We start from the raw sequence: 20,137 nt of genomic DNA on the forward strand, positions 1-20,137 counted from the left end.
TTCTGGAGTATCAAAAGTAAAGGTACAAATTTCATATAATGATCCAATGTTCAAGACGTAAATAACAAACATAAAGAGACAACTAAGTCCATATAATTCCTGGAGCTGCGTGAAATCTTGAGCCAATGTTAGACCTTTGGGATAGCTATGGGCAGCCCACTGGTACCTTGGGTAGCCAATTTATTTGTCTCACATTTAGAAAATAAATTCATTTTCAACACTACTAATAATCAATTCTTGCCGGATATCCTCTATTATGGAAGGTATATTGACGATATATTTACATTAGTTAGTTCTCAATCTGTAGCTGATCAATTCTGCATCTAGATCAAAACACTACACAAACACTTGAAATGAAATTTGTACCTTTACTTTTGATACTCCAGAAGTAATGGTGCAATGTGTTAAACCAGGCATGGGCAAACTTCAGTCCTTCGGGTGTTTTGGACTTCAACTCTCACAATTCCTAACAGCCTACCAGCTGTTAGGAATTGTGGGAGTTGTAGTCCAAAACACCCGGAGGGCCGAAGTTTGCCCATGCCTGGGTTAAACCCCTGTGCTGCTAAACTGATAAGGTAAAGGTTGGCAGTTCAAATCTGCGAGACGGGGTGAGCTCCCATCTGTCAACTCTAGCTCCTGCCAACCTAGCTGTTCGAAAACATGTAAGTGTGAGTAGATAAATAGGTATCGCTTCGACAGGAAAAGGAAAAGAGACGCTTCAAGCAATCTTGCTAGCCACACAACCAGGAGGTGACAACGCAGGCTCCTTGGCTTGAAAATGGAGAAAAACACCTACTTAGAGCAAGAGATGAGCACCGCCTGCAGAAGCCGGAAATGAAAGGAGAAGCCTTTGCCTTTGTTTCTGTTTATGTATCTTCATTGTATATTGAATATTTACCTAGGTATGTAAATGCTGTAATCCGATGAGTCCCCTAGGGGAGAAGGGCGGACTATAAATAAAGTATATTAAGCTTTTAAAACTTGTTTGGATAATTGAATGTGTTTTTATTTTGTTTATATTTGTGTCACCCCAAAAACCCAAAGATAAAGGAGTTCAATAAATAAATGCTAGCACTGTCATGCATTACAGCAAATTGTAGTTAAGGCACTCGTCTGTTCCATCCCTGGAGGAGGAAGGAAAATCCTGAATCATTAACCCTCCCCATCCTGTCTTTCCTAGATCCAACTTTCTATTTCTTTATTCTCTAGCATTTCGCGGAAAAGGAGAAGTGTGAAATCTAACCCTAACATCCAGCCGTGTTTTGCTTTCAGTTGATTCAGGCCATGCAAGAAGCGGAGCTGGCTCATGCCATTTACAACAAATCAAAACTGACCTTAAAAACGTAGTGCCGGACTATGAATATTTCTAGCTTTCTCTATGCAAGTCATAAGTTCACAGAGAGGAAGGTTATATAACATCGTGACGTCCTTTGGCACAATCGCTTCTCTTTTTAAACGAGCAAATTATGTCTCTTCGTACAAAGGTATCGCAGCATTGACTCAAAATTGCTGGTACTACAGGTACCCATTCATGGAGGTGATCGGAGATTATATAAGGCAAGGAAAACTATGAAATAAGAGAATGACTATTGTTATAATTCACTCTGTGCTTACGGTGTAACACCTATCTCAGCAAAGAGAGGCAGATTGTTCTCTCCAAGGATCCTACAATTTTAACACACTGAAAATGGGTTGTAGGAAGATGAAACCAACCAAGGAAATGACCTTGCATTTATTATTATTTTTAAACAAAAGCATATAGACAATGGCTTCAAAAGATGGTGACACAAACAAGATGGTGATGTGGGACAGCCTCCAACATTTCACAGATGAAAATAGGGGCACATCTGGACACGTAAAAAAATGGGACAAAACGGACAAAGTGATTAATGTGGAAAACAGACAAACTAGGAGAGCCTAATGGGCAAAGAGATCCCACTCAAACATTAGGAAGATGTTCAGTGGAAATTTCTGCTGCCTGGGAGTCCACTGGAGACTCCTTCTTTGGAAGTTTTAAAGCAGAGGCTGGATGGCCATCTGTCAGGAAGGCTTTGATTGTGTTCCTGCACAACAAGGAAATTGACTGGATAGTCCTTGGTGGTCTCTTCTAGCTCTGAGATTCAATATGTCCCTTAAATTGGGAAAGTAGGAACATGTGGGCATGTGAAGATGTATGTAAAGCTGGTCCGAAATCTTGTGGAAGATCTTTCCTAAGAACTTTATAGGTCCTTATAGCCTTAAGAAAGCTCAGAGCATTCTTGGGGATCTATCTCAACCAGTACATTATTTTATTGAATTATTGCCATCTAGCAAATAGTACAGGGTGACAAAGGCAAGGACAAACACACTGAGAGATAGCTTTTATCCTAGAACTGTGTTGAACTCCATGGTTTCACATTGATGTGGCATTGGATGCTGTGCAATGGTGGTTGGAGTGTGGAGGGATGGGTGTGCTGTTTTGTGGTGTGTGCTGGGGAAGGCATTTAATTTCACTGTGCAATAGTACAATGACAGTACAGCTATTCTATTCTATTGTGATGCTCAAAAATAAGTATGGCTTTTGGTAAACTCTGAATGCTGTGTACCAAAAGGTAATGTGACTGGTGCTCTCTTAAAGTTCCAAGCTTTACAGAATTTGTGGCATCTGACATAAGTCACATTTGGAGGTATGACTATTACAGATAATTTATTCATGGATTCAATTAAAATGTCACACTCTCTCAAGCCTCAGAAGGTTAGGAATCACTAGGTCAATGATGGGCAACCTTTTGCGCTTGTTGGTGTGTCAAAATTCACCAAAAAACCTAGCATGACTTGTGTGGTGTGTCACTTCAAGAAAAAAACCATAATTTCGTAATATGTATAGTTTAGATAACAAAAATGTATAATTGTAATATATAACTATTTAATAAATCAAAAACTATTTATTACCACTATTTCCATGTACAACAATCTATGCTACCTCTTGCACTTTCCACGCTGATTTCTCTCTATTCTAGTTTCAATGTAATCATGAATAATGAATAATATAATAATATAATAGTAATAATATGATAATATACTACAATAATAGAATAATACTAGAATGAGATTATATATATGTGTGTGTGTGTGTGTGTGTGTGTGTGTGTGTGTGTAATGTGCATAATTCCCATGGAGTAAACAACAAAACCACTGGACCAAATCACAACAAATTTGGCCACAAAAGACATAGTCGTCCAATCAATCTGCATGCGGCAGCGTGTCAGCAAAAATGGTTAGGCGTGTTAGTGCTGACACGCGTGTCATAGGTTGCCCATCACTGCACTAGGTCCTCCATGGCATCCTTCTCCAGATGTTGACCATACAACAACAGCGACGGACCTAGAAATCTCTAGAGAAAATCTATCTCTGGGAATCTCTGGATCCTCTAGTGGGATTCTCCAGTCAGCTTCCAACAAAAGTTGACCATTGCAAAATGGCAATGTTTTAATTCACAGTTTTTCACTTGTACAGGGGTCCCGTGCTCCTAACACCAGTGAATATGAAGATCTGACTATACAAGGTCCCAACATGGGAAGTCTTGTACAAAACGGGACTTGCGAACATCCCATTCTACAGTATAATACACTTAGGGATTTTGAGACATATAGTCCATTCTTTTTGTAGCAGCAAATATATTGGTTAAGCAAAAGACTGCATCAGAAAGGTGAAGACAGCTGAGTCTACAAGCAAAATTGGTTCTAGAGTCCAAACATTAACTTCCCCCTTTTATGAAACCAGATTATTATTTTCTTCCTCATCCCAGCTAGGAATGTTGACCTATGAAGAAAATATTAACTTACACCCTAAATAAATCCTCATTCTCTTCCCTTGGGAAATAAACACAAACCTCAACCTCATGCACATTAAACTGGTGGAATCCCTTCTTCTAATTAAAAATTAACAAGTTCCCAAGCATTTGAGGGAAAAATGAGTAGAAACTGACCGCCAAACGATGTGCATAAACCACGTGCAGGTCTTTGACTGTTTTGCAATTTGTTGTGACTCTTTCTAGTGTAAAAGTAGCTTCAAGAATTAAATATATATTCTGTCTCAATTCCCACGCACAAATACACACATGGCATCCAATATTAGTAAACAAACACAACCAGAAATGCAACGTGGGAACAGATATGTGTGTCCAAATAGAAAAGATGAAGGCAAAGGCAGTATTTATTTATATCCTGCCTTACTTCCAAAATTGGGATTCTAGGTCATTTACAATTTCAAAACGAATGCTGCTAACAACATACAAAAGGACGATATTAAAATGGAACCACACTATTAAAATGATTTTTAAACCTACTGCTAATTATTATCAGTATTAGTGGTAGGACTTCTATCCTGCTATTCTTCTCCCAAGGACTCTGAAAGTGGTTAAAGAAATAGAATGCAATGTTAAAGTTAAAAAGTAATGGGAACAATTCAGGTTGGAAATTTAAATTGTAAAGCTACTTCAACTTTTAAATCTTTCTGTTTTAAAAGCCCACTGGAATAGAAAAGTCTTTGCCTTCTGGCAAAAAGGGAGAAGAAGAGACTGTTCTGGATTACTTGGGAAGGAAATTCCAGAGTCTCGGGGCTGCTACCAAGAAGGCCCTGTTTTTCGTATCCTTATTGACTGTGAATTTTGGAAAGGTTCAAAAATGTAGCATTGTTGTGTGCCTTTAAACCATTTCTAACTGATGGCAACCCAAAAGCGAGCCATAACAGATACAATACTGGTTCTCATGGCTAGAATTTTTAGTGTTGCGTACATTCAAGTCTTTTCTGATTTATGGCAACCCTATCACGGGTTTTAATGGCAAGATTTGTTTGCCTTTGCTTTCCTCTGAGGCTGATAGAGCGTGGTTTGTGAAAGGTCATCCACTCAGCAGGGATCCAATCCCGGGTCTTCAAAGTCATAATCTAATGCCCAAATTCCTGCAAAGTCTGTTTGATTCAAGTTGCAAAATTCAGTTCTACTGATTTGGCTCAATGGGTTGAAACGTTTTAACATGCTGCTTAATACAAGTACAGTAGTCCTAAAATGTATCTGTTCACCATACCTAGATTCCAAAAAAAGACACACACAAAAGAAGGAAGGGTTATGCAAAATCAATGAGAATGTTTTGCAGAATGTCAAAATGGGATGGACAACTGCGAAAGCAAGATGCAGAGGAGGCTGGGAGGAGATTTAGAAGATGAACATGATACTGGCTATTTTTGGAGCGCTCTGTGTGTGTTTTGCAATGGACATGTTTGCCAAGAACTATTTTGGACTCGCAAGGAAGGGAAGAGGTTTTGTGTCATGGAAGGGACACGGCTGTAAAATTGAAATTTCCAATTATGCAAGGCATCCTTCAGTCTGCTCTCCTTCTTCTCTCAAATCTTGCCTTATGCAAAGAGTTTTCAGCGGTGAAAGAAAAAACTGCTGCATGAAACAGCCTTGTAGCATCGCAAGGTCATTCAATGGGTTTCAACGTGGAGCCAGAACTCGAACCCATGTCTCCGGAGATGCAAACCATTGCACCACACTTTCCCAATAAAATACACTTTAGGAAAAGGATTTAAGATTGTTAAATACTTGCAAATTGTAGCATTTGGTGCCATGGAAGCCCAAGTGGAATCCTATCCTATCTGATACGTCGTCGATCCACTTTGGATTTCACGCAAAGTGGAATATCTGTGGAACATGGCATGGCACAGAAAGACCAACTAGATTTACTCAGTTGGCCATTGGATTTAATGTATTTTTACGTTTGGGCTGCATTGGTTGAATATGATTGCCAGTTTCCAAGCAGCTTTACTAATTTGGTATATATATCTTTAAAAGTGTTCCCTCCCAACTTAATAGGAAAGGAAAGTCAGTTCCTAAACAAACTACTGTGGCCATTAATGCGGGTAATTAGGCACCCAGGGAGAAATCTGTTTTCACTTTCCTTGGGCATGGAAGAAAAAATTCAAGGGAATTAAAATTACGCTTGCCAAGGTTTAAGCTCTGTGTGAAGCGTGTTTTGGAAATGCCAATTTGGGGGAAATAACCACCCAACGAGTCCAGCACAAATGCTTTCTTGGATGCACCTTGCTTTGCTTTCCACACTCAAAGGGCAGCTCAAAGAAGGGTTGCCAGGTTGGATTTTCCTTTTTTGGACTATTTGGCCCTCAAAATCCCACCTGAAACAATGTCTAGGAATAGTAGAGGAGCAGGTGTCCACTTGGATAAACCTCCCCTTATCCTTTTTGGACCGAAGAGAGACTTTTTTTCCTAGTAGGAAGAAACTTTTGGATCACTTTTGATGGAAACAAATAGGAGATTGGACACCAGGCTGTTGAACAGGGCAATTCCAACATGTATGTTTGATCCACAAAGGCTCCTACACGGCTTCATGGATCTGGACCAAATGTGGCACACATGCCCATCATGACACAACTCAAACTACTGATAGGATGGGAATTGGTAGAGGATGGTGGGAGTTGTAGTCTACCCACATACACAGCCTGGGAGGTGATAGAGGGTGATGGGAGTTGTAGTCCACCCACATCTGGAGAGCTGTGTGAGTTCCACCAGCAATCGATCTGGACCAAACTTGGCACACATACCCATCATGACCAACGTGAAGGATTGGTGGTCTTTGGGGGAGGGGATGATGGGAAATGTAGTCCAAACACATCCGGAGAACTAAGTCAACCCCGCAACGATGGATCTGGACCAAACTTGGTAAATATATTCAGCATTTTCCAACATAAAATATTGACAGGGATTAAAAGAGGATGATGAGAGTTGCAGCCCACCCACAAAATAACTAACCCAAGCAACACCGGATACACAAGCTAGTAAATACTAAAAGCAAAGAAAACCTTAAGTCAGGTATGGATACCTGGCAGGTGTGACGGACTATAATGCCACAAGGAGTCCCATGATCAATTAATTTACTCCTTCCTAAAACAATGCTTAGAAATACAAAGGGGAAAATACATTACTCCCCCCAAAATAACAAGACACACTAGGAGTCCACGCTTTTTGAAGGAGAATGCTTTGAAACAAAATGTGTGTGTTCAATACAAGCTATTTTCTCAAAAAGAGATCCCTTTTAGGAGTGGGTAGTTGTTGTTTTTGGAGTTTGCCAAATCAGGCAAGAGGACAACACACAGCTTGCAGGCTTTTTGCCTAGCAATTACTTCTATGGCACACCTTTCCCCAAGTATGATTATATAGTCACCAAATAGGCAACAATCAAGTTTTGGGCATTTTTCTGGTGTGTCTCTGTTGGTGTTCACGTCTCTCCGCAGAGCGACATGAAGCCAGAAACGTAAAATACAGGAAGACAAAGTGGCATTACCTGTTTTAGTGCCACCACTTAGCAACCAAAACGCCAGAAGCAAGCCAACTTAAGCTACGCGTGAAGGTCAAGGCTTTCGATTCAGGCTAATAATATTCTTATGATGATGACGATAATAATATAAATTATATTTATTACCCACCAATCCTTATGGTTTAAGGTGAGACACCACATAGTTATAATAAAATACCTTCCATAGAAAGCACATATTAAAAACATATTTCTATAGAAGACATGTATTAAAATACATGAAACAAATATGAAAATACAATAAACAGAGATTGTGAATTCACAGTATATGATGCCCCAAGATGGATCTGGACCAAACTTGGTAAACATATCCAGCATTCTCCAACATAAAATACTGGCAGGGATTAAAAGAGGATGATGGGAGTTGCAGTCCACCCACAAAACAACTAACCCAAGCAACATCGGGTACACAATCTAGTAGATACTAAAAGCAAAGAAAACCTTAAATCAGTTATGGATACCTGGTAGGTGTGACGGACTACAATACCACACAAGAGTCTAAAACGCTTGATTCCCCTACAAAGGAAGTAGCTCTTTGATTGAGGGTGCTACTCTAGCTCGCCAAACAAAGATTCCCCAAGTATTGAAGCAGCCAGGCACTGAAGCTGCAAGGCTATTCAGTGCAATTCAACCAGACCAACAAAGGATTAATCTTGGTAGAAGGTGGCCAGACTTTGAAGCAGCGATACTACTCTGTACTATTGAAGCTGACCAACCAAAGATTCCCCTAGGCAGCAAGCAGACAGGCTTTGAAGTAGTGAGGCTATTCATTGCAATTCTAGCAGCCCAAAAAACCATTCTCCTAGCACTCAAGTACCCAGCCTTCCAAGCAGCAAGCTTATTCTGTTGCATTCCAGCTCACCAAACAAGGATTCCCATAAGAAGAAAACAGCCAGGCTTTGAGGCTGCAAGGCTATTCACTGCTATTCCACCTGGCCAACAAATGATTCCCATAAGCCACAGCAATGCGTGGCTGGGCACAACCAGTTAATTAATACAAATAAATGTGTAAACATTTGAATCACTAGAAAGCACTGTCTCAGCCACCCCAGAGGACAATTCCAGATTTAGGTTATGATTTTACAAATTAAGCACCAAAATATCATGTTTTACAACAAATTGACAGAAAAAAGCAGTCCAATACACAGTAATGTTATGTAGTAATTACTGTATTTATGAATTTAGCACCAAAACATCGCAACATTTACTACAAAAACATTGACTACTAAAAGGCAGACTGCGTTGGATAATACATAACATTGGATAAGTGAAGCTTGGATAAGTGAGACTCTACTGTATTTCTATTTCTATTTGAGAAAAACTTTCCCGTCTTGGAAACTTTCCAGTCTGCAGCCTAACTTTAAGCATAGCCCCATTCTTTGGATAGGAATTCCCTGCTTTAATAAAAGGCAAGGAAATTTCAAATTAAGGGCAGATGAGTAAAAGAGGCTTGAAAGGACAAATCTGTTTTTGGCTTGGGCTGGGAAAAGATGCCTGCTCGTCTATTTCAGGAAACAAAAACCGCGTTGCAAAATGAGATTATTCCACCCACCAAATCTCAGCTCTCCAGCAAAGGCTGGCACGTTCTGAAATTGCAACCCAACTTGTTGAGCGAGATTGGCTAAAAATACTGCCATAGCTATATCAACAGAGTGACAGACTCGGCTTTGCAGGGAACTGTTTCCAATTAAAGAAGCTCTTGTGGTCGAAAACGTGGCTTTTTCGTGAATTGCGGTCCTTTTTTAAACAAACAAACAGCAATGTGCCCCATTGCCTGCAAATTCCGGTGAGGTGGAGGAGATGTTTTTCTTAGCATTGCCAAACAAGAATATGTCACTTGGTTAATGTGAGTTTTCCGGGCTGTATGGCTATGTTCTAGAAGCATTCTCTCCTGATGTTTTGCCCACATCTATGGCAGGCATCTTCAGAGCTTGTGAGATCTCAGAGGTTGGAAACTAGACAAGTGGGTGGAATGATGTCCAGAGTGGGATAAAGAACTTGTCTGCCTGAGGCAAGTGTAAATATTGCAGCTTGATTAGCAATGAACAACACTCAGAAAACAGAGGAATTCCAGACAGGAAACAATCAGAGCCAGCTAACACCTCCCAGCAATGGATTCCCCCAGGCAGGAAGCAGCCAGTCCCTGAAGCTGCAAGGCCATTCAATGCTAGTCAAGCTGGCCAACTGCAACATTCACACTTGCCTCCATCAGACAAGAGTTCTTTCTCCCACTCTAGACATTATTCCACAGATATATAAACCCCACTTGCCTGGCTTCCAACAGACCTCGCAACCTCTGAGGATGCCTGCCACAGATGTGGGCGAAACGTCAGGAGAGAATGCTTCTGGAACATGACCATACAGTCCGGAAAACTCACAGCAACCCAGTGATTCTGGCCATGAAAGCAAGATTACAACACTTGGGAATAACTCGAACAGCAGAAGTAGATTGGGAATTTCATTTTAAAGGGAATTCACAAGCTTGCAAGATCCTGCAAGAGAAGTTTGCAATGCACAGCCATTATAGAAATCACTCCTCATCTCTTTTGCCTTTTTATTAAAATTTCCATTCACTGCAAAAGGAGTAACATTTCCTACAATCGAAACGTCAACTCGCAGTTGGAAGGGACCCCAAAGGCTATCTAGTCCACACAGGAATGCAACAACCAAAGCCATTCCAGCTTTTGTTTAAAGACCTCCAAAGGTGGCTTTTATTGGGTGCTTCTCCATTTTTGCTTTCTTCTATGCTATTAAATTTGAAGGTGGTGGGGCATAAAAGGAGGAGGGAATGGGACTGAGTTAATCTCTAAGCCTTTGAAGACATTAATCCCTTGATCTCATTGTCAGGAATTGGAGCCAGTCATTCTTTTTCCAAAAAAGAAAATAAAAGAAAGAAAGATCTGTAGCCAAAACCCAAACTTTCCCATAACTATTCCTCCCGAAAGAGTCATTTAAGTCGTAGCACAAACGGTTCAGAATAAACCATGCAAGAACCAACGTGGTTTAAGTGTCAGATGACAGGTCTGGAGACCAGGTTCGAATCCTGGTGGGACATGGAAAGCCACTAGGCAATATTGGGCAAGTCACACTCTCTCAGCCTTGGAGGAAGGCAAAAGCCCATGACAAGTTCACCTTAGGGTCAGAAATTTTGGGGATTTGTAAAAAGCACCACGACGTAATGGGTTGACTGGAAAGGAATATGTCAGCAGCTGATTGGCTGAGTGTGTCAGAGACCAGAATTCTGATTGGCTACTGTCTCTGGCTTTCTGCTGACAGAAAGAGAGTGAAGAGAACGCTGACTGGAAACAGCCAGGCACGAAATGGCTGCCAATTATCTGAAGCCTGATTATTTCTGAGGCAAATGAGGCATATTCAAATACTGTTTAAAAGAACTGTTTATTCTCCCTCTTCTCAGTAGGAATTCAGAGAGACTGCTATATATATTGTTGCTCTGTTTGATCTTTTGAACTGAAATAAAGTTACTGTTACTTGCTACACAAGCCTGAGTGACATTTTATTACACTGCAGCATATATTTTGGTTCAGAAACTGTGGTAAAGCTTCTATTTATTTACATCTACAATCTCCAACAGACTTGAAGGTGCACAAGAACAACTCCCCAAATCCTGGTTCAACACTCAAATCTCTCCACATTATGCTAGCTTTCAAATTTAGCCATTGCCTTTTTCTAAGGCTGAGAGTATGTGACTTATTTATTTATTTACAGTATTTACATTGCGTGGGGATTTGAATCCTGGTGTCCTTGTCCAACATCCGGAACACACAGATATCTTTCAATAGAGAAAAGTAGGACTGTTTCACCTAAAATTTGGAAAAACTTCTCCAAAAGGTTTTGGACCCTACTTCACTGGATATTTCCACATAGGATGGGAACCATTCAGGAATGCTTTAGCAGTAGATTCTTGCATAGTGTGGAGTTTCGACTAAATAACCTTTTGGGTTCTTTCCAGCTCACAAAAAGCATTAGACCTACTACAGCATTGCTTGGCTTTCAACAACCTGACCTCAGTTGGGATTCATGAATGTTTCCCATCTCAAGTAGCTTTGCAATCCAAGTTCAATTTAAATATGCAAAGCACCAATGTGGCTCCTGAGATCTTTGCTTAGTTACCTGACTTCATTTCCAAAAAGAGTGGGAAGGGAGAGTTGATAGAGATAGTAGCAAAAGTGCCAAAGGATGAAATCCTGACCTGTGCAAGTAGAACTGCTCTTGTTAATTGACCACCAACAAGTTCATCTCTTATAGGGTCAGTAGATGTTCCTCACTCTAAGACAGATCCTGTATTTCATAGAATCCTAAAAGTTGGACGAGACCTCAAAAATCATCCATTCCAACCCTATTAGACACAATCTAAGCCAGTGGTTCACAACCTTTCTAAAGCCGCGACCCCTTAATACCGTTCCTCATGTTGTGGTGACTCCCCAACCATAACATCATTTTTGTTGCTACTTCATAACTGTCATTTTGCTCCTGTTATGAATTATAATGTAATTATTTGATATGCAGGATGTATTTTGATTCACTGGACCAAATTTGGCACAAATACCTGATACGCCCAAATTTGAATACTGATGGGGGTGGGAGGGGGGGGGTTGATTTTGTCATTTGGGAGTTGTAGTTGCTGGGATTTATAGTTCACCTACAATTAAAGAGCATTCAGAACTCCACCAACGATGGAATTGAACCAAACTTGGCACACAGAACTCCGATGACCAACAGAAAATACTGGGTTTGGTGTGCATTGACCTTGAGTTTTGGAGTTGTAGTTCACCTATATCCATAAAGCACTATGGATTCCAAACAATGGTGCATCTGGACCAAACTTGGCACGAATATTCAATATACCCAAATGTGAATACTGGTGGAGTTTGGGGAAAGTAGACCTTGATATTTGGGAATTGTAGTTGCTGGGATTTATGGTTCACCTACAATCAAAGAGCATTCTGAACTCCACCAACAATGGAACTGAACTCCCACGACCAACAGAAAATACTGGAAGGGTTTGGCGGGTGGAGAGATCTTCAGCCTTCTTTTCCAAAAGGGTTCCTATGACCATCAGAAATATGTGTTTTCTGATGGTCTTTGACAACCCATCTGACATCCCCCCTCGCAACCCACCCAGGGGTCCCGACCCCCAGGTTGAGAAACGCTGATCTAAGCCCACCTAACAGAAGGCCAACCAGTTTCTGCTTCAATATCTTCAAGAGAAGGAGATGTCAAAGAATTGGAGAACTAGAAGAACTTTCCTCTTATGGTGCCCTAAAAATTCTTGTATTTTGGGGAGTGTCTGCTTCATAAAGACAGGTGTGTTGTTTACCACGCTCTTTATGAATGTGGACGTATTGAATTTCACAGATAAATACATGTCAAGGTTAATTGAAATGAATACTTTCACCTGGTATTTAGGTAGGCGACACATTTCGTTAAGGGCTGCATCCTGGCTGTCGATCCGGCACGCCGGGAATTTCGAGTGTTGCTCCTTTGCGATTTCATCAAAAAACTGGCCAAGGTGTCTGCGGTGTAAGAGGAGAACCTGACCAACGTCACCGGAGGGACATTTCTTAGAAGAGGCCACACTGGGAGGGTGAAGACGAGGGCAGCCAAAATGGCCAGAGGTCTGGAAAGCATAAATCCCTACGAGGAGAACCTTAGTGAGCCTGGAGAAGGCTAAGAGGTGACATGATATCCATGTTGGAATATTTGGAAGGATGTCACATTGAAGACGGAGCAAGCTTGTTTTTCTGATGCTCCAGAGACTACAGCAATGGATCCAAACTGCAGGAAAAGAGATTCCCCCTAAACATTAGGAAAAACCGTCCTGACATATCAGGCATGTGTGCATGGTCGTTTGAGTTCACGGTGCTGTTTGGACGTAGGTGAACTACAACTCCCCCAAATCAAGGTGAACTCCCCCCAAAGCCCTCCAGTATTATTTTATTGGTCATGAGGGTTCTATGTGCCAAGTTAGGTCCATCTTTGGTGGGGTTCAGAGTGCTCTTTGATTGCAGGTGAACTTTAAATCCCAGTAACTACAACTCCCAAATGTCAAGGGCAATTTTGAAAAAAGGGCATCTACACTGTCAAATCGATGCAATTTGATACCACTTTAACTGCCATGGCTCAATGCTATGGAATCCTATCTTACCAGGTCTTTAGCCTTTTCTGCAAAAAGTGTTGGAATCTTACCAAACAACAACTGACAGTATTCCATAGCACTGTGCCATGGAATTCAAAATGGTATGAAACTGCATCAGTACTACACTGTAGATGCACTCCTGGCTGCAAAGATGGCATTTATAGCCACAGCTCTGAGTGCTGTTTAATTTTCAATTTGCTCTGCCGCATGGACTCGAAAGTTGTGTTTGTTTCCAGATGCCGATCTCAAGTGCGCCGTGCACAAGCGGATGAGATGCAAGGCAACCGACACATTGCAAACCGAAGCCCTACGTGCCGGTCGTGACAAGCGACTGTTACAAACTCTTGGGGTTTTTGGATGGCTCCAGTCTTCCTTTGCATCCATTTGCACATGCCGATGCAGCAGGTTCTGCTCCAAACCACAAATATTTAGAGCTTCAATAATCGATTCAATTACGGCTCGTGACGGTCTTGGAACCGAAATGGTTTTGGCTTCAAAATCGGAACAGCTTCGGGCAGTCTCCTCATGGGAGAAAAGACCTGGCTCTGCCTTTCCGTGCGGCAATAAAGCCAGTCAATTGCCGTGTTCCCATCCATACTTTCCTCCAGCATCAGAATGTACACGGCAAGCTGTTTGGTGGAGAAGAGCTTGCTCAACTGTACGCAGAATAAATAAAGCACGCAGGAACAAGCCTGACATTCCCAGGCCTCAAAAAGCTGAACTCAGCCAGTACTGCCAGGGTTTGGAAATACAATTTTAAAAAGTGTACCCAGCAATGTCCAGATCTTTTGCCTAATAAAATAAATGGATTTACTTTTTTACCCCAAGAAATATCAGTACAGGTTGAGCATCTGTTATCCGGAACCACAAAACCCAAAATACAGTTTGCTTTCCATTTACGGATTTAATTTTTCATGAATTTGGGTCATACGTTGTCTCTTAAAAAATTTGGATCTTCTGGTGAAACTCGAAGACCTAGAGATTTCCACAGAGATGCTCTCTCTGATAAAAAAATAGTGTTTATTTATTAATTATTATAATTATTATTATTTATATTATTTATTAATAGAGGTTGTGGAAGACTGGCTGTACTCCAAAACTATTGTCATGAGATGGTATCATCTTTGCTATCTGATGGTTCAATGAACACCCTTAGGCTATGTGCATAAGGTGTATATGAAACATAAAGGAATTCTGCATTTAGACTAGGCTTCCATCTTCAAGATCTCATAATGCAAGTACAGTAGAGTCTCACTTATCCAACACTTGCTTATCCAACGTTCTGGATTATCCAATGCATTTTTATAGTCAATCTTTTCAGTACATCATGATATTTTGGTGCTAAATTCATAAATACAGTACTTACGACGTAGCATTACTGCATATTGAACTACTTTTTCTGCCAAATTTGTTGTATAACATGATGTTTTGGTGCTTAATTTTTAAAATCATAACCTAATTTGGTGTTTAATAGGCTTCTCCTTAATCTCTCCTTGTTATCCAACATATTCGCTTATCCAACGTTCTGCTGGCCCGTTTATGTTGGATAAGTGAGACTCTACTGTATTCCAAAAAAATTTTTTAAATCAAAATGTGGAACAACACTGATCCCAATCCCTTCAGATAAGGGGCTTCCTACTTGGGTGACAGCATAAGAAAGTGGCACATGAATACAGCATGAAAAGTCATTATTATTATTATTATTATTATTATTATTATTATTATTATTATTATTATTATTGATTAAAAGGTTTGCATGCAAGACACTGAACACTGCAACTTTCACCAATGCACAGAATTTCTGCCAGCTATGCCCTAAATCCTAGCTTTTGTTTTGGCTGGGGATAAATGGGAGATACAGTCCAGTATCTGAAAGGTGGCCCTTTGCCCTTTTGTGGCCTAAATCGAATTGATAGCCACAAGTAATATAGACTCAAAGGGTCAATGGAAACTTGGCATACCAATACTGTACTTACATAACTTCCATTGATTCAGTGAGTCTATTCTAACTGAGACATCAATTTAGCTCTTTCTCTCTATATATATATGCATATGGAAAATATACATATACACATACATACATATTGCTTGAGTATCCCTTCTCCAAAGTGCTTCGAATGCAAGATGTTTTGAATTTTGGAACATTTTTATATTCATCATGAGACATCTTGGGAGGTGAGAGCCAAGTCTAAAGACAAATCCATTTACATTGCATTTACACCTTATATATCCTGAAAGCAATTTTATACACAGATGTAACATTCATGCCAGAAACTTTGTCATATTTGGAGGGAATTCGAATGTCTGTGGGATGGAGGGGAGCCTCTGCCATTTTGGGAACCATTTCTTTGATTGTTTCCATTTTACTTTTATTTTCAGCTTGTGTTTTTCCAAATCTGGCTGTTTGGGCAGAACAGATCCCTTGACACATGGGCTAGTTTTATACCCTGCAAGACATAGGGAATATTCCACAATTCATACAAGAAGAATGGGGTTAACTCGAAGACCAACCCAGATGGCAGACACCGTAAGGCAAATCCATATCACATGCGCCAGTAGTCACCAGATCCCAAGTTACGTCACGGGCAAAAGTTGGCCACCTTTCTAGGGTTGGCCACAAACCCATGGCCAAGCTCAATAAACATTTCCCCATTGCAATTTTTTTTTGAAACCAGACACCATCCCCATAAGCCCCGGTCATCTTGCCAGATAAAAATAAATGTGCTTTTATTTCCATTGCCTGCTTTATATTGTGCAACGAAGAGTTTCACAGTGTGAAGCTAAAGAACCAAAACAAAGCTAAGCAGAAGTGAACCTTAGCAGAGATAGTTTGGGGAGGTCTTGGAAAAATATAAATACTTTGGAAACATAAACCACTTTTAAACATCTTAGCATGGTTGCACTGAGTAACCAGAGACATTTTACAGAGATCAGGAGCTGTGAATTGCAATGAAATATTGACCACGGGCTATTCTGACAAAATGCAGAATGGAATCTTGTCTTGTAACCGAATATCTGTAATTATTTGCTCGCTCTCAGATCATGTGGCAACACAATGCATTACTCAGTTCTTAAAGGTAACTATTCCCCATTTGGTTTTTTAAAATGCATGAGCCAAATTTAATATAACCTGTCTGGTAGGTGCCAAGCAATGACTAAGCAGTGCACCCACTGCAACATCTGCAATTCATATTTTGCTTTAAATCCAATTAAGAGCCAACATGGATTTGTGGTTTGGACTAGGATTTCCAATATCTGAATCCCTGCTCAGCCATTAGAAACCCATGGAATGACCTGGGGCAAGTCACAATCTCTCAGCCTTAGAGGGAAGCAAAGATATATCTTCTCTGAACATAATCTGGCCCCCCAAAAATGAAGACGGGGTTGCCGTAACTTAAAAGTTGACCTGAAGACACATCATAATGACATTACAATTGGGAGGCCTTCATAATCTAATCTCTTAATCTCTTTGTTCTTGAAGGTAATAATGGAGAGAAACAGGCCGGCCAACTCAAATACAAGTCCATAAAAGGAAAATTACAGCATTATATCCAATACTAACAAAACCATACAAAACACGAAGAAAGAAAAACAGGTATCATATTTTGTGCTCCTGAATGAGAAACACCGAATCAAAAGACATTAAAGTCAACCCTCTGTATCCACGGATTCTGCATCCACCAATCCAACCACGCATGTGTTGTTGAAGGCTTTCATGGCCCAAATCACTGGGTTGCTGTGAGTTTTCTGGGCTGTATGGCCATGTTCCAGAAGCATTCTCCCCTGATGTTTTGCCTGCCATAGTTGTTGGTGAAACGTTCTGAAAGAATGCTTCTGGAACATGGCCATACAGCCCAGAAAACTCACAGCAACCCAACCATGCATAGCTTGATATTTCTTTTAATTCCAAAAAGCAAACATTGATTTTTCCCATTTTATATAAGGAATGCCATCTTATTACATCGTTGTACAACGGGACGTAAGCATCCACAGATTTTGGAACTAAACTTCAGTAAATGCCAAGAACCTACTGAACCTTCCTTTTCTGTCTTCTCCTCCATAACAGATTCTTGGAAGGAATACAAATAGAAGATATCTGGACCCTGATGTTGAATGCATAATTCAAGATTCACCTAGTATCAGCCCAGAAACCGCATTGAATTGTTCTACCTTGTAATAAACAGATATCAAACACAAGCACCATGTTGAACCTGATCCTCCTCTCTTTTCCAAAAACATCTCTTTCCCATTCTTTGTGCATTAAAACAATCAACATCAAAGTCAACATTTTCTGAAAGTAACCCTCTTGCATAAATCCAAACTTCCCAATCGCATCAAAAGCAGAAACCTACAAAGTTAAGACACAACAGCACCTCCAAAATCTTTCACATTAACCAACCCCATATTTGGGGGGAAAACACCCCACAACTTACATCAAGCTTGACATCTGAAGGGAGAGGGACATCTGCACAGATTTTAAAATAAAAACAGGTTAAAAGCCCAAAGCGAAGCACACAAAAGCAACAGCGTTGATCAAGGAAAGAAGTCGACTAACCCCGAATCCCACTGGCCGCAAATAGGACAGCTGCTGTATCAAGGGTGGAAAGTAATACGGGCTGCAAGAGCCCTGACGAAGCAACGGGCCTGTTAATGGACAAGCCCAGGTGGTCTGCACTTGGCCGGCAGCCAAATGAATGGACGCTGGGTGGGATGGGTCATCTCTCCGTCGCTGGTCAACTAGGAAACCTGTGCATAGACAAGTTGGAATGCAAGTCTTGGAAATGCACCCAATGGTTTTCTTCCCATGTAGCCTACAAACCACTGCAGATCACCAAGGAGTCAAATGCTCAGAAGAACATCTCAAGATGGTGAAAAGACAGTGGTTTTTTTCATCCAAAAGTTGAGTGCATTACATTGACCCTCCACATTTGCTGGGTTGACCTTCATGAAACTGATTCCCATTTCTGCTGGAAGTTGACCACAGAATTATACTGGAAGGCCTAGAACAGTGATTCTCAACCTATGGGTCCCCAGATGTTTTGGTGTTCAGCTCCCAGAAATCCTAACATCTGGTAAACTGGCTGGGATTTTTGGGAGTTGTAGGCCAAACCACTGGCCTAGAGGTTTTTAGATAGAACACTTCTCCAGGTCCTTGAGTGGGATCAGCAGAAGTTGACCAGAAGTCATACATGAGGACCTAGATCAGTGGTTCTCAACCTATGGGTCCCAGGTGTTTTGGCCTACAACTCTCAGAAATCCCAGCCAGTTTACCAGCTGTTAGGATTTCTGGGAGTTCAAGGCCAAAACATCTGGGGACCCATACATTGAGAACCACTGACTTAGAGGTTCCTAGATAAAACGCCTCTTTTGCAATCTCTAGGTCTGTTGTCGAAAGCTTTCATGGTTGGAATCACTGGGTTGTATTTATCTGGCTGTATGGCCATGTTCCAGCAGCACTCTCTCCTGATGTTTCACCTGTATCTGTGGTTGGCCTCTTCAATACCTGTGGAATAATGTCCAGGATGGGAAAAAGAACCCTTGGCTGTTAAAGCAAATGTGAATGTTGCAATTAGCTAGCCTGAAAAGCACTGAGTAGCCCTGCAGCTGGAAAGTCAATCGGTAAGGTGTACTGTCGAAGGCTTTCATGGCTGGAATCACTGGGTTGCTGTGAGTTTTCCAGGCTGTATGGCCATGTTCCAGAAGCATTGTCTCCTGACATGCAGATGCAGGTGAAACATCAGGAGAGAATGTTTCTGGAACATGGCCGTACAGCCCAGAAAGCTCACAGCAACCCAGTCGATCAGTGATGTTATTGCCATAGAGGTACCCTGGCCTCTGTTGCCTGGAGGCATCCTTTGTTTGGGAGGTGTTAACTGGCACTTGATTGCTTGCTGTCTGGAGTTCTTCTGTTTCTGAATGGTATTCATTGTTTACTATCGTGATTCTGGCACTGAGAGGGCCAACTATAATTTTTTCATAGTGGCCAGTACGCTTTAATTTGTACCCAAATTGGCTCTCCAGATGTTACTAAACAACAACTCCACCATAATCTGCTATACAGACTGGGTATAATGGGAACTGCAACTCAGTAGCACTATTTGGAGGGCACCAGTGTGGATTCAATCAAGATGCACATCTGCAAGCAAGGGGTCTGTGCATATATGCGCATTTGCTTCTCTCTTACCTCTAGAAGCAAGGGATAAAGAAACTCACAGATCATTGAGATCAGCAATGCTTTCATTCAAACTGTGTTAGGAAAAAACATCAAACTGCTTCGCAAGGAGAAGTGTGAAGGTTTTGACACATCCCTCACTTCCAGCATGGCAACACTGGGTCTCAGTCACTTCTCAAAGTGTTGATGCAAGTCATCCTTTTAACACACAGCGGTTTTTTTGGAAAGGGTTCCTCCTCACTGGTTTCCTTTCCAAATTTCCAACTGTTCCTGGACAGAGCTACATTCTGTGGATGGCTTGTCCTAAAATGACTCCAGCGCTAGCATCAATATTGGGGAGGCTGTTAAGAGGCCTGCAGCCAACTTTGTCAGATACTCTGAAATATTAATATTATTACTAGGTGAAATTACACTTCCCTATGAGCTTCTTTAACCCGT

General features: G+C 41.0%; 1 protein-coding gene across 3 annotated transcripts in view; it reads right to left on the bottom strand.

Moving 5' to 3' along the window:
- The window catches only part of rnf24 (ring finger protein 24), an 83,277-nt gene that overhangs the window by 43,809 nt on the left and 19,331 nt on the right, over window positions 1–20,137 (bottom strand). Inside the window, exon 1 of one of the 3 annotated variants that reach the window (XM_062980886.1) lies at window positions 18,083–18,107. The exons of 1 other annotated variant lie outside the window; for it this stretch is intronic. Coding sequence is in view for 1 of the 2 variants with exons in the window: in XM_062980884.1 (XP_062836954.1) it covers window positions 17,961–17,992 (32 nt within the window). In the remaining variant the exon portion in view is untranslated. Of the gene's footprint in view, window positions 1–17,960; window positions 18,063–18,082; window positions 18,108–20,137 lie in introns of those variants that run through there. One more of the 3 variants, XM_062980884.1, reaches the window with a different exon arrangement.

Source organism: Anolis carolinensis, chromosome 5 (genome assembly GCF_035594765.1).
Source record: "Anolis carolinensis isolate JA03-04 chromosome 5, rAnoCar3.1.pri, whole genome shotgun sequence".
NCBI lineage: Eukaryota > Metazoa > Chordata > Lepidosauria > Squamata > Dactyloidae > Anolis > Anolis carolinensis.